This window comes from Typopeltis vanoorti, chromosome 5 (genome assembly GCF_054136105.1).
Source record: "Typopeltis vanoorti isolate ZY-2024b chromosome 5, IOZ_Tvanoo_1.0, whole genome shotgun sequence".
In the NCBI taxonomy this organism is placed as follows: domain Eukaryota; kingdom Metazoa; phylum Arthropoda; class Arachnida; order Uropygi; family Thelyphonidae; genus Typopeltis; species Typopeltis vanoorti.
In genome coordinates this window covers 170,038,444-170,059,383 of record NC_143553.1, presented here as the reverse complement: position 1 = coordinate 170,059,383, position 20,940 = coordinate 170,038,444, and the positions used below count along the sequence as shown (strand labels likewise).

General features: G+C 35.8%; 1 protein-coding gene across 1 annotated transcript in view; it reads right to left on the bottom strand.

Annotated features, from left to right (window-relative positions):
* The window catches only part of Mcm3 (minichromosome maintenance 3), a 322,450-nt gene that overhangs the window by 17,319 nt on the left and 284,191 nt on the right, over positions 1-20,940 (bottom strand). The window contains exon 16 of the mRNA XM_090392917.1: positions 14,529-14,638. Within this exon, the coding sequence (XP_090249043.1) occupies positions 14,529-14,638 (110 nt within the window). The remainder of the gene's footprint in view (positions 1-14,528; positions 14,639-20,940) is intronic.

Genomic DNA, 20,940 nt, shown 5'->3' with positions numbered 1-20,940 from the left:
CTATTGCCTTATTGACATCTAGTTTACTTAATTCCTCATATACTTCTTACTCGCTCACCATTAAATATTCTCTCATTTCATTCCCTACACTTGAACTTCTGATTTCACACCGAGGATGAAATGCTCACTGAATACCTTAATTATGCAGTCTGCAGATGTTACCAATCACCCACTTTCATCCATTAATATCATCTTACCATGATCATTCTTCGTTCTACTTGCCACTGTTATATATGTTTATCTATTGTATCCTTATTATTTCTTATACTTCTTAGTTAATCTTATCTCTTATTCTTGTATATCCTTCCCTTCTAAGAAATCCTATACTTATTCCGTTCTTTATTTAAATCTCCCCTATTTAAATATGCAGTCCTATTGGCCTCTCTATAGTTTAACCACGTGTAGGTTACTTAGTATCTAGGGCTTTGTCCTTGTGTGGGACGTGACCATTAACACATCATCTGAGAGTCCACCTGATAAGCATTGACAAATTTATATTATAACTGTGCCAGCCAATGCCGAGTATAGATGGGACTCTTACCCAGGATGGCTCTCTCAGAATGATACACAATAATCAAACTATAATGAAATCTAATCTCTGTTCACTAAATTCTTACATGCAGTCGTGGCCTGCTTTGTTTAATCATACACGTGGGTTTTTCCTGCTAAGTTCGTCAATATTTTTATGAGTGGCTGTTTGAATTCATATACTAAAACAGATCAGGCAGGTACTAAGAAACATGTTTATTAAATAGAGAAATCATACAAGTAAGCATTACTACTAATTAATCAGAATTATTCTCAAGTAAGATCCTTGGTTCAATACTATTATACAAAATATATAACAAACTTGCTTAGACTACCTCTATAAGTAATTTAATACTATCTCATTAACGCTTATTACACTTTCTACATTCACGTGGTCATTAGTTATATCATTTTGCACATTACTACTAATTCATACAGAATAAACATGGCCTTGCTAGGCCAAGTTGTAGACAATTCTTAAAGTTCCATAAAATGAGTCCACTTCACAAATGTTCTTAGGGAAACAGACACCTTCTCAACTGGAAAATTATAACACAAAAGTCTATTTTACCGTTCCCAAATTGATACTCTGTCTTTCTTCTTGCCTTGTCTGGGCATCAAGGCTTCTTCAATCTGCTTTTCGTTTGATCACCATCGACAAACTATACGGCCAGTTTCACGGCGGGAGGGGCGATATGGCTCAGGAGCATAGCCAGAACGGACGGCATCTGCTTGGTTCTTCCGTCGCACGACGACGCTCAGCTATCCTAGTCTTAAGAAACAGCTAGGCCCTTTTCAAACGCTGCGGCAGACGAACCATGCCTTCCACGGCCAGCCAGGAACTTCTCTGTTGATGTGGACTGGACTTACGTCCGAGAGGTCAGGAAACAGGAACCAAAAAAGCCTTGAGTGGGGGGTTGCTTGACCTTTTTGTTTTCTCTCTCTTCTCGGCTATCGCGATGCCTGCCAAAGCGGTCACATGGGTATACGTCATGGTGTCCAGCTCCCTCTATCACATCGCGCGTGCGCTTGTTGTGTTTTTCTTGGAAAGCGCTCTAGTTTCTCTTTCCTATAACTACTCCCCCCCCCCCCCAGCCCCGGTATACGTAACACAGGACGGTTAAAGGTGACCCTTGGACTCTGGCTCAGGCTTTGCTACTTTATAATACATGAAATGGGGTTCTTAAATAAATTTAACAGCTTTAATTAATTTCTTTATCTGATCCACATGCATTACAAGTTAGGTCTTATAATTTTTCTTTCATTTGATATACTTGCTCCTAATCTAGAGTTATATACATAAAATTACCTTTCCGGTATATAGCCAACACACTACATTCTCTGCCTATGTTTAACTAAAGTTGAGGCCTGAATAATTCATGTTAAAACCTTTCTTAGTTTATTCAGGACACAACACCACATATTGAAAAACCTCACGATGGTTTTTCTTGGCCTGATTTGCTAATTTCTGCTCATACTGCACTTTTGTTGTCCTTATTGAGTCGCTCCCCTGGCCTGCATCTACTGGAGATTTCATGCTTAATCTCCTCATTCATCGATTTTACATCAAACTCATCATCATCATCAAATTCCTGCCATGTACTTTCAAGGGGTGTATAGGATATGATAGTACTACATGAAAAATTTACATTCATTACTAATTGCCTATCTACAATTTTCCTCCAAATCAGTCTGTTACTTGTCAAGACCCCAACATTATCATATCTTATATTTCTATCATCTAAGGCACTTTGTACCAATCTACCCATATCTTGGTCTTCCTCTGGGTCGTTTTCCTGCCAACCTGGTAGAGAACACTTGTTTTGCTAATCTTTCCTCGCCCATTCTGTTTAAGTGACCAAACCACCTGAGATTAGCTCTGCTAATACATTCCTTGATGCTGACAATGTCAAGTTCTTTCCTAATATCCTCATTTTTAATATGATATTGTCATTGATGCCATATGTTCATGCCTCTAATCTTTCTCAGGATTCTCATATCTGCAGTCTCTAGTCTTGGGTCAAGTGTTTTAGTTCTAACCCAGCTCTCAGATCCATACGTTAAAACTAGTTTGACCACTGTCTTGTATGCAGCTAATTTAGTGTTCCGACCAATTTCCCTCATTCCATATGAATTTATTCAATTGACTTCCCACCATACCAGCTTTGCTGATTCTGTTGTCTATTTCCATATTTAATTTACCACATTCTTTAAAAATCGTACCTAAGTAGCTGAAATGTTTTACTCGTTTCACGGGTTCTTCGTTCACAGCGCAGTAGACATTTTCAGTGATTCTGCCTATTTTCATTGTCTTTGTCTTCTTATTGCTGATCTTCATAACATATCTATTACAACAGTTATTCAATCTAGTCAGGGAATCTTGCAAACTTGTAGCGGATTTATTTAGAATATAATTTCATCCGCATAACGCAAAGAGCTGACATTAGCATCTCCAATTTTGATATCATGTTTAATACCACTTTCCTTCATAATGTGATCCATATAGATAATGAATAACAGATGGGATAATGTACATCCTTGTCTGACACCAGATTTAACATTAAACCATCTTCCTGTGTTTCCTTCAATTGTAACTGCTGACTTAATACTCAAATAAAGACTAAGTATTGCTTGATATAATGCCCCATTGACACCATATAACTGTAGCATATTGAATAGCTTCTCTCTTGGCACTCTGGTATATGCCTTTTCCAAATCGACAAAACTTAAATACAGATCTTTGTTATATTCCCATGATTTCTGAACTATTTGTCATAAAGTGAAGATCTGATCCTGACAGCCTCTATTTGACCTAAATCCGGCTTGTTCTTCACCAAATTTTTCTTCCACAATTCTTCTCAACCGTTTCTCAAGTATACTTGCATAAATCTTACCAGGAACACACTCAGTAGGGAAATACCTCTGTAATTCTCACATTCAGTTTTATTTCCCTTTTTATATATGGGTACTATGAGAGCTCTACTCCAATCACAGGGAATTCATCCCTCTGTTCAGGCCTTCTGAACTATGCAATGCAGCCACTGTAATACCACCATACTTCAGCATTTCTGGTTGAATATCATCTACTCCTGGTGCCTTTCCATATTTCAAGCCTTTGATGGCTTTTTTTACTTCAACTTTCCATAATCTGATTCTCGGGTCTGGTTTAGTCCTGAAGTGGTGGAAAGAGGGGGAAAATAATTCCACTGCATAAAGGAGGATCCAAGACTACTATTGCAAATTACCGACAGATCAGCATATCAGGAGACATTGTCAAGGTCTTGAAGAAAGCAGTCAAGGGAAAAATACAGGAATGGATTGATGAATATAAGATACTGTATGGGGGACAGCATATTTTTGTGAAGGGTAGATCATGCCTCAGTAACTTGCTGAGGTTTTATAACACAGTGACGGCTGAACTAGATAAGGGTAATGGGTTTACAGTGATACTGTTGGACCTGGCTAAGGCCTTTGACAGGATATCACATGGAATTCTAATCAGTAAACTGCAACATATGGGAACGGATATAGGGTTGGTGAGATGGATAGTAGGGTGGTTGATGGAGAGATATCAGAGAGTAGTTTACTCAGAGTAGAGTCCAAAAGACGGCCTGTGACTAGTGGTGTGCCGCAGGGTTCTGTTCTTGGACCACTGCTGTTTAATGTGTTCATTAACGATATAGGGAAGGATCTGAGAGGAACGGTTCATTTGTTTGCTGATGATGCAAAGTTGGGTAGGGCAATAGTGAATGCAGAAGATGTCAAAATTTTGCAGGATGATTTGGATAGATTGGAGGTTTGGGCTAAGGAGAATGGATGTCAATTTAATGTGGCAAAATGTAAGGTTATGCATTTTGGGGTGAAAATATTAGCACAGTTCCACCAATGTGATATACAAAGTATATCACATTGGTGGAACTGTACTCCAGGAGATTGATGAGGCCAGGGACTTGGAGTGATGGTGGATAGGGAGTTGAAGTTTAGGGGTCAAATTGCAAAAGCGACTAAATAAGGGGCATAGCTCATCAATTCACTTGGATGCTGAAGAATACTTAGATGAGCAGAGACAAGCAAGTTATTGTTCCTCTGTATTGCGCCTTGATAAGACCCCATCTCGACTACCGTACCCATATTTGATCACCTAGGTTTCTTCTTGATAAGGAGGAGGTTGAGAGGATCCAGAGGCGAGTGACCAAGATGATAGCAGGTCTATGGAATGAACCTTATGGAAACAGGTTGAAGATTTGTGGGTTGCAGAAATTGGTTGATAGGCAGAAAAGGGGAGATATGATTCTTCTTCTTCTTATTGTGCTATCTTCTATCGAAGGTCAGCGACCATCTTGGAGAACAAACTGCGCTCTTGTGCTAATCTGAGCAGTTGTGCACTGCTCTTTCCTGTCCACGTCTTGATGTTGTCAAACCATGATATTCTTTTTCTTCCTCTAGTTCCTTTGCCACCAGTTCTTCCTATCAAAATAGTTTGTAGAAGTTGGTATTTGCTGTTTCTCATGATGTGGCCAAGATATGATGTTTTTCGTTTCTTGATTATTTGTACAAGATGTTTAGCTTTGCCAATGGATTTTAAGACATCTTCATTGGTAATTTTTTCTGTCCATGATATCTTTAGCATTCTTCTGTATAGCCACATCTCAAAGGCTTCGATTTTCTTGATGGTTGTCGCCTTCAATGTCCATGTTTCAACTCCATAGAGCAGAATAGACCACACGTAGCATTTCAGCATTCGGCATCTGACTTCCATGTTTAGGTCTTTATTGCAGAATAGTGTTCTCATTTTCATGAAGGACTGCCGTGCAACTTCAATCCTTGTCTTTATATCTATTTCTGGATCCCACCATTCATTAAGCCAGCAACCAAGATATTTATATCTTGACACTTGATCAATATTTTTCCCATTGAGAGTCAGTTTCATTGATGAGGCTGGATGTTTGCTGATGATCATGTATTTTGTCTTGTTGATGTTTATATTTATTCCCATTCTTTGGCTTTCTATGCATACTCTGTCAATGAGTTTTTGGAGATCCATAATATTATCTGCAATTAGCACGGTGTCATCTGCATATCGAAGGTTGTTAACAATCTTTCCATTTATTGTGATTCCCTCTGAACATTCTTCCAATGCTTTTTTAAAGATTATCTTCTGTCACCAACAGGAGTGGTGACAGAACACATCCTTGTCTCACTCCTCTTTTGATGTTAATATCACTGGTGGTAATGTTGTCTAATTGAACGGTAGCTGACTAATTCCAATACAGATTTGTTATTAATCTTATGTCTTGTTCGTCTAGCCTTATTTGTTGAAGGACTTCTATTAAGTTAGTGTGTCTGACTTTGTCGAATGCTTTTTCAAAATCTATGAAACACATAAAGACATTTCTGTTTTTCTATTCATTTTTGTATCAATACCATTCCGAACGCCGATTTGTGTTTCACTTAGAGTTTCTTCACTTTCTATAAATACGATTCTGAATTACTTTCAAAAATATTTTTAATGTTTGGCTCATTAGACTAAAAAGTCGGAAGTCACCACAGGAATTCGCTTTGGGTTTCTTTGGGACAGTGATAAATGTAGATTTCAGCCAATCTGATGAAAATTCATCACTTTCATATGTTTTATTAAATAGTTTTTCAAGAAGTTTGATGTTATCTGGTTCTATTAATTATAAAAATTCTGTTTGCACACCATCTGGTCCGCTGGCTTTTCCTGTTTTACTTGTTCGTATAGCATTCTCTATTTTGCATTTCATGATTGCTGGTCCTTGAATGTCATCTTTTATATTTATAGGCTTCTGTCTAGTATCATTGAAAAGTTCTGTTACATATTTTATCCAAATCTGTGCTTTATTCTCTTCTTCTAGAACTATTTTTCCATTTTCGTCTCTTAGAGACACTATTTGCTTTTTCCTCAGTTTTCCAGAAATTTCGTTGATTTTCTTATACAGATTGAAATTATCATGTTTCTTCTGAAGCAGTTCAATTTCAGTACATAAATTTTTCATCCAATTTTCCTTGGCTTCTTTTATTTTTTTCTTGATGATGTTATGTGTTTCTGTATACCTGGCAAGGTCTTTGTTTTTGTACATTCTTCTTGTATCAATAAGAGAAAGAATCTCATCTGTCATCCACTCCTGTTGTTTTATATTATTCACATAACCTACTTCTTCAATACTTGTTGTTACGATGGCATTCTTTAAGTTATTCCAAAGAGATTCCACACTTTTATTTTCTTCTATGTTAATCTGTTGTAATTGCAGGTTAAGCTGTGTCTTGGCACTTTTATTTATTTTCGGGTCTTTCAGTTTTTCTACATCAATTTTCCTTTTCTTCTTTTGTGATTTTTTAGCATTGATTTAGATATGATTGAGATATGTTTGAGACATTTAAATTGCTGAAGGATTTCTATAGGATTAATTCAGAGGATATTTTTGAAGCAGGAATGGTGGTGGGAGGACTAGGGGACATCCATGGAAGTTGGGCAAGAGGGTGGTAAGTAAGGGTGTTAGAGCCAGGTTTTTTACTTCTAGAGTGGTGAATGAGTGGAATAAGCTGCCAGAGTCTGTTGTGGGTGCTATGACGGCGAATGAGTTCAAGGCAAAGTATGATAGATACTGTGTGAATGTCGAATAGTTGGGATGGACATGATGTTCAGGGCCTCCATCGATGAGTCTAAGGACTCCTTGGAGTCGCCCATAATAATAATAATACTTCAAGGATATCTTTTTCATGTCACCTTCATCATCTCTAACTCCTTTTATAGCACTCTTTCCTCCATTTCTAAGCTTCTTCAATAACCTCCAGAATATTTTGTCACCTTCTTGATATTTATTTTCTATGTTCTTGCCAAAGTCCTCCCATGACTTTTGTTTAGCTAGTTTTACGCAGCATTTAGATTTCTTAGATTTGTCTCTGTATTCTCTAAGAGCACAAGCTGATTAATTTGCCAGGAACTTTTGATATGCTTTCTTTTCCTTCACTGCCTCTTTAACTTCTTGTGTCCACCATGGAGTTCTCATTTTTCTATCCTTGCAAACAACCTCACCACATGCCTCTCTGTCTGAATCAATCAGGGTTTTCTTCAAGGCTTGCCACTGAATCTCCAAGGTTTGGTTCCTGTTCTCAAACTCTCATTTTTTTCTTCAATAATCTTTGTGTATTTTAGTCTACAGTTCACATCTGAGAGCTGTTCAACTTTTATTCATTTTAAAACTTTCTTACATGTTATTCTTTTCAATATGAAATTCAATTTTATTCTGCTCAAGACTAAATAGTGATCACTTCGAATTGCAAATCCTCTGTACACTCTGGTGTCCTGCACCAGGGAGAAAACATCACTACCAACAATAACGCAGTCAATGAGACTTTTCTTATTCCTTGGCTCTTCTCTCATGTGAATTTGTGCACATTTTTATTAATTGTTATTACTTGTTAGTAATAACAAGTCCATTGTAAACTGTGATGCTATTACTTGCTATTCATATGCCTGCTTGGTTACTGCGCCTTTGAAATACTGTTATTCTAATTAGCAGTGCGCGCTTTCTCTCTCTCTCATAACCTTTCTTGCTTATACTATTGCGTACTATCTTTATCTTATTATCTTTCGCACTACAAGTCTTATGCCTATGGATATTAGAAAATTTATTTTTATTGAGACCACACCACTAATATCTTTTAATTGGCATAAAACTCAGTAACATGGCTGGTTGATTTCTCTCTCTCTTTCTCTAACATTAGTAAAACTTTACACAAACAGTCGTGGTCTATTTGCACTTAATTATAAGCTTCGGCTATCTCACTCGGTTTCCTGCTCACAAGTCCGATATTTTTTTTTAGAAAGAGTGCATTGTAAAATAAACAATCAGGTGGCACTCTATTGACATATAATTAAAACACATTTATTTACATTAAAAATAAAGTACATTAAATAAGCGATAGGGAGGTTACTCTCTCTCTCTCTCTACCTATCCTTTTGGTATAAAAAAACAAACTTTTTATAGGGGGCATTTCGTCGGAGTATTAGCAATTCTTGGACTGCAATTTTCCCAGTACTCAAAAGCTGAGGCAAGAAGTTTCAGCATACAGACTTGAAGATCGTTCTGCGGCTTTTGGCTTCGGTTGACTTCCCAATTTTTTTTTTTTCTGGCAGGGTTTGCCGTAAAGTCTGTTTCTCTGGGTCAGTATGCTTCTGATTCTCCACCGACTGCCTCTCTTCGATAACAACGCTTTGCCTCTCCTGCTTCAGTAACTGGACCTCGCCTCTGCTCTCTCGGCAGCTGGATCTCACCTCCCCTCTGTCAACAACTGGACCTTGCCTCCTCTTGACTGCCTCTGGTTCTCTGCTGAAAACTGCCCCCCCCCGATGTTCGGCTCAGTCCTCTTTTATTTTCGCCTTCTTGGGACCTTGCACCAAGGGTTATAAACCCAGAAGAAATCAGCAGTTCTCCTTGATCCTTTTGTTAAGGCCGGCACGTTCTTTCTTCTTCTCCGTGCACTCTTTTTTCCTTGTCTTGTGAAACCTCTTTCAGAGAAGTTTCAGCAGAAACTTCTCTGAAAGAGGTTTCCACTGCCCGACAAGAAGTTTCCGCTGTGGGTTCATGTGCAGAGCTTACAAACAACTTTCTCACACACTCAATCGTAAACAACTTTCTTGTGCTCTTATATATAGCTATTATACATTATACAAAGTTCCGATGGCAAAGCAATGCTTTGCCATCGGAACTTTGTATAATGTATGCCTTTGTTTTTGTATAATATATGACCTTTGCCTTTGTTTTTGACATTCTATAAACTTTAGTTACAACAGTAAATACAATTAATTCCCATAGGGTTATTAACATTAATATTTTACATAAAATACATAGAGACAAACAAAGTTATTTTTGTAACAGTCTCATGAGACTTGACCTCTGTAAAAATCGATGTAAAGTGCTTTGGTATTTCTTAGCTACCTTGAGTTTTACAAAGGTCCGCCCCTTCATGAAAAATATTTTCTTTAATCTGTTTCTGTATCGTGTCTCATGCTTTCTCTGGGTCGGACAATACTCAGATTTAACTTTTAATTTTGAGCAGGGAACGCCATCACGCCATCAGCCTGACCTGTGGGCTCTTTTGAATGCGATTTGCGTTGTGACTCATGTCTGTCATTATCCCTCAGGCATTTTACCCCTTTCTGACCTCTTGCTCTCTTTCTATTTCTCCCATTACCTGGGTGATCTCTACTATCATTTATTTCTAATATGTTTACTTCTATTCCATTCTTTGCATTTTTATTTGTTGCCTCTAATTCCTCTTTCTCATTTGCCACCACCTTGACACTCATGATGTGGAAGGTCTCTCCCCCTTTTATCTGTTCAGTGTCTCTAACAGTTCGGGAATCAGGCAAAGAATTTTCCCTGTCTTTCTTATCAACAATTTTATTATTTGTACTTACCCTCCTTTTTCTTAAATGGGAATGGTCGTTCTGTGTGTTGCTCTCATCAACATTTTCACTAGCGTAATGCCTTTGACTACCTCTCTGCCTGGCAACTCAGTTAAATCCCAAAATGGAACTCTCCCCTTAAGAGAAATCACAAGAGAACTTATGTTTCTCTAAAAAGTCAGTTCTGAGTACTATCTTTTCCGTATTTTGAAACGATTCTGGGAGAATTAACAACTCAGGGGAAACACTTAAATTAAAATCCAGCAGCCACATGTTCACCTTCACTTTCTCCAAGGCATAAATGGTGAAGTTTGTTATTCCCTTCAACACGACAGTTGTTCTACGTTTAGTGATATCGTCTGATATTTGGGATCACAATTTCCTGAATAGAGATTTGGTTATCACTGACTTTTGGGAACCAGTCAAAAAACTCTACACTTTAGCCCTCTTATTTCCCCCCTTATTACTGTCATAGAATCTCCATGTTGGTTTCTAATGTTTCTTTGGCCACTTCTTAGTCCTCCGTGTGGGATGATGGAGAATCATTACGACATTAGATTCCCAATACATCCTTCTACCTGAATCTCTTCTACCACTATTGCAATATCTGGCAATGTGCCCAAACTTATTGCATCTATAGCACTGTACTTTCCTCCTGTTTTCCCTTTTAGTACACTTCAGAGCCCAGCTGCTCCTTGGAGGTTTTTGCTTTGAACTGCCCTAACTGGTTTAGAATGGAGTCAAATTTATCTAACAAGGGCTGCTGTAGCCTTTCTCTTTTTTTATATAAGAGTGTATTTCTTCCATGTTAATAGACTCTGCAACACTCAGTCTGTTGTGGTCTATGTTATTTATTTCTATGGCCTTATTTTCTTCTTTTCCTCCCTTCAGTTTGTCTTTACTTTTTTCTTTAGGATTCTCTGGATTTTTCTCTTTCTTAACCTCTCTCTTTTGATCTGACACCTCGGTAATGTTTTTTTTCTTTTATTAATTGTTGGTTGATTACTGATCCAAATATAGAGAAATTTATATTATCCTGCACCACCCTATATTCAGATTAGTCTAACTTTTGCAATCTCACTTTTCTACAGGCCGAGGTTAATATTATCATTTAAGGCTTCCGCAAGGTCCGATAAACTTTATGAGCAGTGCAAAGAAAGAGAATCAGGCAAACACCAAATTGGAATCAATAAAACAAAACATTTAATGCAGGGTTACATAACATGCACATTAAGTATAACTTTGAAAACAAGATAATGCAAATCAACTTAGTTCAAATACTCATAACAAACATAAAACATTAGGCATCAGACATCCAGCTGTCAATTTTACATTCTTCCGAATAATTAAAAATGGTTCACACAGTTCAATGTTACAGAATCTTACAGTAAATATTTTTAAAGTAGAATTCTCTAATTCTCTCTTGGTCAACAAACACTTAATTCAATTATGAGGCAGTTATCGCTTCAAGGGGGGGAAACACTTTAAAGCGCTATACTTCAGTTAATTTTAGTAGAACGCCTCAGTTAATGTTAAGATATATCGGGTGGAGCTAACTCTTATTTTTTCATGCTGAAATATAAAAAAATGGACTGCTCTTACCGAGTTTACATCCTTTGCACATTGGATTCACTATAGGCACACTTAAAACTGAAGTTAACTATCACTTTGAAGTAACACTATTCAAAAGGAATCTTCACTATATAACTGAAATATTAAACATAGAGCTTCACAAGTCTTGCTGCACTCGTTTCAGGTAATCTACTTATTCCTTATTTTCTTCTACGCATTAATTTTAGCTTTGCACTATTCTTCCTCAAAACAATTGGAATTCGACGTAATTTTAGAATTCGTTAGAAATATTCCTAACTGCCTATTAATTTCCCGGTCCCTTCTTAATTTATTTATGGCATTTCCAAACTCCCTTTACTGCCACCCGTTACTTCACTCCGTGCTGTCCTGAATGCTTCTCTCTGTTTACTTTCGTTTTCCAATAAAATACCTTCATTCTTCCCGCCAAAATCCAGTTCTAGCCAGTTCAGCTCATATCAACTCCTTCTCCCTTCGAATACCATAGCTCACGTTCCACGCACGTGCTATCTAAAATTAACTCTGTTTCATTGACATCAGCCAATCAAATCTCATTAGTAGAATTTCTTAAATTTACTTTCACTTTCATTTACAATAAATAAAATGCACATATTAAGGTCCACTTAGGATACATTTATAAATTATATAATGAATTTATACAGAATAAATAACTAAAAAAAAATTACAATTATTATTTCAATAAAAAAAAAACAGTAAGTATTTAAATTAGAATTTACTTAGGAGTAAAATAAGCTCAGGATATGCAATTTATGTTAAATCATGAATGAAGTATTAATAATCATAAAATTCTTCATTCACAATTTAACAGTATGCTGTCTCTTTATATTCTTCTCTCACTCCTAACCTGAATTGGTTGAAGACAGCCCAATCAAAGTGGCTTTTTTCATCACTGGACATGCTCAAGCTATTAGCTAAGGTGAGCAACCTACTGTAATAATCAGTGATAGATTCTTTTTTCTCATTTTGCCAAATGATTTGTACAGTGCAATTATCAAGAAAAAGTGAATTATGATGGGGGGGGGGGGGTTGATGGAAGGTAGCACCTTCCATCAAACAATTTTTAACCTAAGACTCGCTAATACACTCATTTTACTGTATTGTAGCATACCAATATGGCTAAATATATATCGCACCAAGAACTTTAACTGTTCACACACAATATTATTCTCTGAGACCCTACAGGGAGTCAAGGACTCATCGAGAGAGGCTACAAATCACAAAAAAAAAAAAAATCAGCTGTCACATCTTCCCTTAAATTCATTCACACTAGATACACTCACTTCCATGGATGTCCCTGTGTTTTCTCCCCACCTTCCATATAACAAAAAATTTCATAAGATGATATCCTATAACACCCATTCAGTAGTTTATAGACCTCTATCATACCCTCCCCTTTCTCCTGTTAATTAGTCTGTAATCCACATATTCGCAATCTGTCCTTGTAAACTAAATCCCATAATCCTGATATAATCTTTGTAACTCTTCTTTGCACACTTTCCACAGCTTCTTTATTTCCTTGCTCTTATGAAGAGGTAAAATGACTTCCTTATCCTTACATATCAAGGTTTGCTTTAACATTGCAATTATCTTCTGAGTTGTATTTGCAACTTTTGCAATGTGAACTTCAAATTCCTATTCAACATTATGCCAAAATCTCTAGTTTCATTGGTTTCTTGTAGCATAATCCTAACTTGTTTTTAAAAACTGTAACAGTAAGAAAGTGTTCACTGGTTGATTCATGGCAGCATCATGTTGCTAAAACAATAACATGAGTGAATGCAGCGTTGTATAAACAAGCAGTGATCATAACTGAGAAGCATTGTATGAGCAGATCGTCATAAAACAAAACATCATAAGGTGGATTGTTACTGTAGTTTATCATCTGTCAGACCAAACTAAATGTTGCATCCTTTTCACAACCGATGAGTTTGTGGTCACCCAATTTTTTCATCTGTCATATCTTCTTGTCCTTTAAACCTCTTATTACACTGAAATACACCACACTTTTTCATGGTATCATCACCATAAACCACTCCTAATATATCTAGTGTTTCACTTGTGCTTTTGCCTAACTTTGAACAAGACTTGAAGTTAATGCATTGTTCTAAATTCCATTCACTCATTTTTCTGCCCAAAATAACAAACCGCATGTGCAAACTCTACCACCACTTATCAGCTACTGGCTTGATTGTTTTATTGACTCAAGACCATTCTGGGAATTTAATTGTCACACTTTGTACTTTAGGTATTTAATTTTGTTTTACTTATTTCTGACATTAGAAATAGTCAAACTGAAACTAAAATTTAAACAATTCATGAAATTGTAACAGATTCTAAATACCATAAATTTAGTTTAATCCTTTATCCAAGTGTGAGCAAACAAAGTTTGCGCCTGAAAGTATCTTCAGGACTGGGGTAAGGTAGTAAGGTGGTTGCACCACCTTATCCCAGTCCTGAAGATACTTTCAGGAGCAAACTCTGTTTGCTCACACTTGGATAAAGAATTAAACAAAATTTATTATATTATTACCAAGTGAAAAATAAACTTTCAATTCTAAATACCATCTAGCCAATATGGAATTATCAACATCAATTTTTAATTATTTTGAAATTTACATGAAATTGCATATTGTATTAACTCCATTCTTACTGAATGCAAGTTAATAAAATGATTGTGTAAACCTTGTTAATCATATGAACATCATGCTAAGATCCTAAATTTTAAATTTTAATAACTTGCATCCAGGTCAGAATGGAGTTAATACAATATGTAATTTCATGTTTTATCGCTTTAAGATCTTGCAATGGCCTGATTGAAACAAAAGGCAGAATGGTATGACAAATTTTTTTTTTATGAATTTCAAATATCAAATCCAGACAAGCGTCCCAGAATAATTTGCATATATATATACAAACACTATTAGCAACCAAAGAGACAATTGAGATTAAGACCTACCTTCTGTTTCCATATCCTCATCAAAATCATAAGGATCATAACCTTCATCTCCAGGTTTGCGATGTGGTTGACGAGGTACAGATTCTAGATGGCCAGCACTGGTATGTCTTCTAAAAAAAAAAAAAAATTCAATTCAATTAAGTATTTGAATTTAAACTATCACATCTCATCATTTATGAACCATCATTACATGTAAGATAAATAAGGATAATCCTGGTTCATAAGGATAGAAATCTCATATATTTATCTGTCTTTTAAGCTTAAGTAAAAATAGGTATATATTGACTTAAGAATTACAACAGTGATATTTAACACATTCGCTGCCACACTACTTCAGCATAGTCTGTTCCCGTACGCCGAGCAATTTCACTTCTTCAAGGTCAGTACGGTAATCTCGTTACCGGCAGTAAGCGTCATACGAGTATACTCGTAGTTGGCTTGTGCAGAGCATATACCATCTATGAGAATACACAGTTTTGATGCTAGCTCCACAAGCCAAGCATTTTCACTTCTTCAAGGTCAGTACAGTAATCTCGTTGCCAGCGGTAAGTGCCATACGAGTATACTCGTAGTTGGCAGCGAACGTGTTAAGCTAAATACTGTATTAAGTAGTGTATTTTGGCAATAATAAGAATCATTATGGCCAAAAGTTCAACTTGCTGCAACACAGGTTCTAAGTTGAAATTTATTGTTCTATAATTTTTTATTCAACATGACATGGCATGCCAAATTTTCCAGTTTGATTCAAGTAATGAAAAAAATAGAGCATTTTTAAAACAGCCAAATTCTCCCCAAACTTAATTTTCTTTTCTTCTTTGACTCCTCTTAAGACACCTGTACAGGATGCAGTGTTTAACCACTTTCGATCAAATTTGGAACATAACTGTTTATGTTACTGAAGGATCAACCAGAAATATCCACCATGTTCCATCGCAGAAATTTAAAATAGACTGGTTTTAGAATCTACAGGCTGTCCTCAGAAATTAACTGAATTTTAAATACAGATGAAAGAAACTTCCCAAAATATGGGAAACATTAATCCTCAGAGATCTCAAATTACAAATGAGGCCTCCTACAGGCATCCATAGAGGGCAATCCCACCTAGACAGGACTCAAATGTTATATTCATGTGGTTCATTTAGAATTGTGTTGCCTTTGTGTGTGTTACAAGCATTAGTTTATACTTCCTGAAGATGTCTCTGTGGCTGAGACGAAATACATAAGAATTAAAATAGTTTTTTGATCATTTCCCACTCCATTACCTCCAACATGATGTCCTCCCAGCACTTAAGCCTTAACACATGATACTATGCAGTGTAGAAGGTGGATCTTTTAGATATGTCATAGACTGGGCTCTGACAATGCATCCTTTGACTCTATAGTAGTGTTATAATAATCATAATATTTTTAAATCCGTGACTATCTCCTTTTTATACATGAATTGCTGAATTTTAATACTTTTCAATATAACCAGTGGTTGTTCAGTATATTCCATAAGACAGAAGCAGCAAAAGGAATGAATAAGAAAGAAATAAATCTGTTCACTAAGTTTGGAGTTGAACTGTTAAGAATGTTCAATAGCTGCTCCACATGGTTTAACAGATTTAGGGGAGGGATAAAAGCAGAATTATAAATGCCAATTCTGATCAAAAGTGGCAATATTTGCAGTAAAAGCATGCAGCTAATACTGAATCATGTGAGAACAAGTAAATTGATTAGAGTGGGATATTAATCAATTTAATTGCTCTCATCCATATGTGTCAAGTGATTTGGGAAAACTTTCTGCCCTATTAAATGCACCATCTCGAATATGGGATCAGTAGTCTATGGTTGAATGAATTTGCAATTTGCATATAGTTAATGAAAGACAAGCTTATTTTCTGGAAGCTGAGAAAGTGATATTTATAATATATTTATGGCAAGAAAGACTGGAAGTCAGAATTATCTAGCTCAGAGAAGTCTTATGCAGAGATTTGGATGTCAAAAGCAAAAGGCAAGAAAGGAAGACTGAGTTTTAAAATTAACAAGACTATTAATACCTTATCGGGAAATACTTTGGAGGTGAGAAGTTAGCATTTTACCAGTTGATATTCTGGAAGATTCATTGATGTTTTGTGTATGTAGTTTATCAAGCAATCCGCGGTACTCACTGTAAGGTGAATTAGCCAAACCAAGAAAGAAAGCAATTAAAATTTCACAAAGTTATAGCAATACCAATGATATTATATAGTTTGGAAAGTTGAAAAGATGAACAAATAGCTGAAATAAAATTTTCTACAGCAGTTACGGATATACAAGAATGGTTAGAATATGAAATGATGAAATAAGAAATGAATTACAAATAAGTGCAATAAATGATAAAAGAAAAGAAAATAACTACAAAAGAATTGGAGTTGTGTTGTACATTCTTTCATTGGAAAGAATGTTCAACACAACAAATGGAAAACTAACAAAGGAAGTACTTAAACAGAAACCTGAAAGATAAAATAGATATAGAAAGACCTAGGAAAATAATGAAAAAAACCTTTAGATATTGAAACAAGCTTACAGCCAAGAATTTGATTGAGAAAGGAGATGAAAATTACCATCACATGGTATGTCAACATGAAATAATGATCAACAAATATTTTCAATATGTAATTAATCAATAGTCATGTAATTCCAGATTGCCAAGAAAAATCTGCATCTTGGTCCACACATTGTACCAGTGTCTTATAGGTTCTGAAGCCTCTCACATGAGACTGATAACACTTAAATATAAGTGTTTCTCCTTTTCTCTCTTTTAAACATTTTTTTTTTTCCCTCATGCAAACTTTATTTGCACATGAAGTATCTTCACAACTAGGCTACTTGTATATAGAGATTGGTGACTTCAACTGCCTTGGTATCCAACAATGTAAACACACTTTGAAGATGTATATTGCTATTCATTATGGGAAGGGTCACAATCTAGACCAGTTTTCAACCTTCATTAAGGTTTCATTAGTGGAGGACAGACCCAAGAAGACATCAGGTTGAATTAATGCAGAAGTCACATGTTTTATATATATGAGTAGAAAAAAGCATATCAGGAAATAAACAAGAAATTATATTCTTGTTTCACCACCAAACTGGCTTTGACATATATACATGTTAATAATTACATAGCTGTAAAAGGTTACATTGCTGTAAAAAGAGATAGAGATGATAAAGGTTACATGAAAACAGGAGAAAAAGATATCCTTGAAGTATGGAGTAATTACTTCGAAAAATTGCTAAATGAAACAAGCAGTGATAGCAGAGTGGTAAAAAACGCTCAACAGTCATACAGTCAGGAATGCATATCCATACTTGAATAGAAAAAGCCATCAAAGGCTTGAAATGTGGAAAGGCAGCAGGAGTAGATGATATTCGACCTGCAATGCTCAAGTATGGTGGTATAAAAGTTTTACAGTGGCTGCACTGCATAGTTCAGAAAGCCTGGACAGAGAGACGAATTCCCGATGATTGGAGTAGAGCTCTCATAGTACCCATATATAAAAAGGGAAATAAAACTGCAGAGAATTACAGAGGTATTTCCCTACTGAGTGTTCCTGGCAAGATCTATGCAAGCATACTTGAGAAACGGTTGAGAAGAATTGTGGAAGAAAAGCTTGGTGAAGAAGAAACTGGATTCAGGCCAAATAGAGGCTGTCAGGATCAGATCTTCACTTTACGACAAATAGATGAGAAAGCATGGGAATATAACAGAGATCTGTATTTAAGTTTTGTCGATCTGGAAAAGGCATATGACAAGGTGCCAAGAGAGAAGCTATTCAATACAATACAGTTATATGGTGTCAATGAGGCATTATATCAAGCACTACTTAGTCTGTATTTGAGTTGTAAGTCAGCAGTTAGAATTGAAGGAAGTACAGGAAGATGGTTTAATGTTAAATCTGATGTGAGACAAGGATGTACATTATCCCCTCTATTATTCATTATCTATATGGATCACATTATGAAGGAAAGTGGTATTAAACATGATATCAGAATTGGAGATGTTAATGTCAGCTCTTTGCTTTATGCAGACGATGTTATACTTCTAAATAAATCCACTACGAGTTTGCAAGAGTCCCTGACTAAACTGAATAACTGTTGTAATAGATATGGTATGAAGGTCAGCATTAAAAAGACAAAGACAATGAAAATAGGTAGAATTGTTGAAAATGTCAATTGTGTTGTGAACGGGGAACCTGTGGAACAAGTAAAACATTTTAGCTACTTAGGCACGATTTTCACTGAAGATGGTAAATTAAATATGGAAATAGACAACAAAATCAACAAAGCTGGTATGGTAGGAAGTCAATTGAATAAATTCATATGGAATAAGAGAGAAATTAGTTGGAACACTAAATTAGCTGTATACAAGACAGTGTTCAAACCAGTTTTAACTCATGGATCTGAGAGCTGGGTCAGAAGTAAAACACTTGACCAAAGACTAGAGACCGTAGATATGAGAGTCCTGAGAAAGATTAGAGGCACGAACAGATGGCATCAATGGCAATATCATATTAAAAACGAAAATATTAGGAAAGAACTCAACATTGTCGGCATCCAGGAATGCATTAGCAGAGCTAATCTCAGGTGGTATGGTCACTTAAACAGAATGGGCAAGGAAAGATTAGAAAAACAAGTGTTCTCTGCCAGGTTGGCAGGAAAACGACCCAGAGGAAGACCAAGATATAGGTGGATTGATACGGTACAATGTGCCTTAGACGATAGAAATATAAGATCTAATAATGATACTTTTGGAGTCTTGACAAGTAACAGACTGATTTGGAGGGAAATTGTAGATAGGAAGTTAGTAATGATGCAAATTTTTCATGTAGTACTATCATATCCTGTACACCCCTTGAAGGTACATGTCAGGAATTTGATGATGATGATGATAATTACATAAATGTGAAGTGTCCACTGGAGTTAATACAACATTTGGAAACTGCTGCAAGAACATGGATACAAAGCTTATATTTTTGATATAATTTATCCATGTGGCTCTTTGGGTAGTTAATCCAAATGTAAGCAAAGTTTGTGCATGAAGTATCTTATGACTAGGCTACTGTATATATATATATATATAGATTGCCTTAGTATCCCATAATGCAAAGTACATTTCCTTTTGGTTTCTTGTCAAGTATAACTTACTTTGTAACCAAGTTGCAAAACTTTTATAGAACTATCTCTGACCATGAGTATTTTAATAGTAAGCTGACACATCTTTTTAGAACTTGAAAATATATGACTTCTGCATTAATTCAACGTTGTTATCTTTCTAGGTCTGGCTTCCTCTGTTGAGATCTCAGTAAAGGTAGAAACTGATCTGGCTAGTGACCTTTCCCATAATGCATAGCAATACACATGTCTGAAAGGCAATATGCTTTTCATTATGGAGATATTAAGGCAATTAATGTCAAGTCAACAGTTTTCATATACAAGTAGCCTAGTTGTTGTTTCAATGATACTTGTTCCATAAGGTTTCATAAATTAGCATGATAGCACAAGGAAAGAGTGAATAACATGTTTAAAAGCCAAATATTTCAACCTGAAAATTACAAGTCATCATCAGTGACATCAGAGAGTTGAATACAAAGTAGAACATAAACAATGCAAAGGAATAACTGAGGAAACATACTATTATTATTTAAAAAATAAAAAAATTAATGATGTGTGATTAGAATAAGACTCTATCATATCTTCAATAGTGAGAGGCAGTCATTCCAATTCAGGTTCGGACAGTGGCATAAAGATTCAGCACTTTCTTTAAATAAATGTTTGCACTTATGGCAGCAATGATAGCATAAATATATTTCTAACCATAGGATATTGTGATCATTATCAATTCTATGTCACACAAGGCCAGATGAAACAATATGATGAGTTCCTATACCATATGTTTCTGTCATCTTGGAACCAGTTTCTAGAATCCTCATCATCATCTTCAAATTTCTGACATATACTCCCAGGGGATGTACAAGATCTTATGGTAGTACTGCAACTGTTACATAATTACTAACTTCCTATCAACAATTTCTCTCCAGATTAGCCTGTTTCCTGTCAACATTCCAATATTATCAGCTCTTATATTTCTGTCTTCTAATGCACTTTTTACTGTGTCAATCTACCTACATTTTGGTCTTCCTCTGGGTCTTTTTCCTGACATTCGAGCAAAGAACATTTGTTTAGCTAATCTTTCCTTTCCCATTCTGTTTAAATAACCATATCACCTGAGATCAGCTCTGCTAACAATGTCAAGTTCTTTCCTAATATCCTCATTTTTAATATAACACTGTCACTGATGGCATCTGTTCATTCCCTAATCTTCTCAGGACTCTCATATCTGTGGTCTCGTCTTTGATCAAGAGTTTTATTTCTAATTCAGCTCTCAGATCCA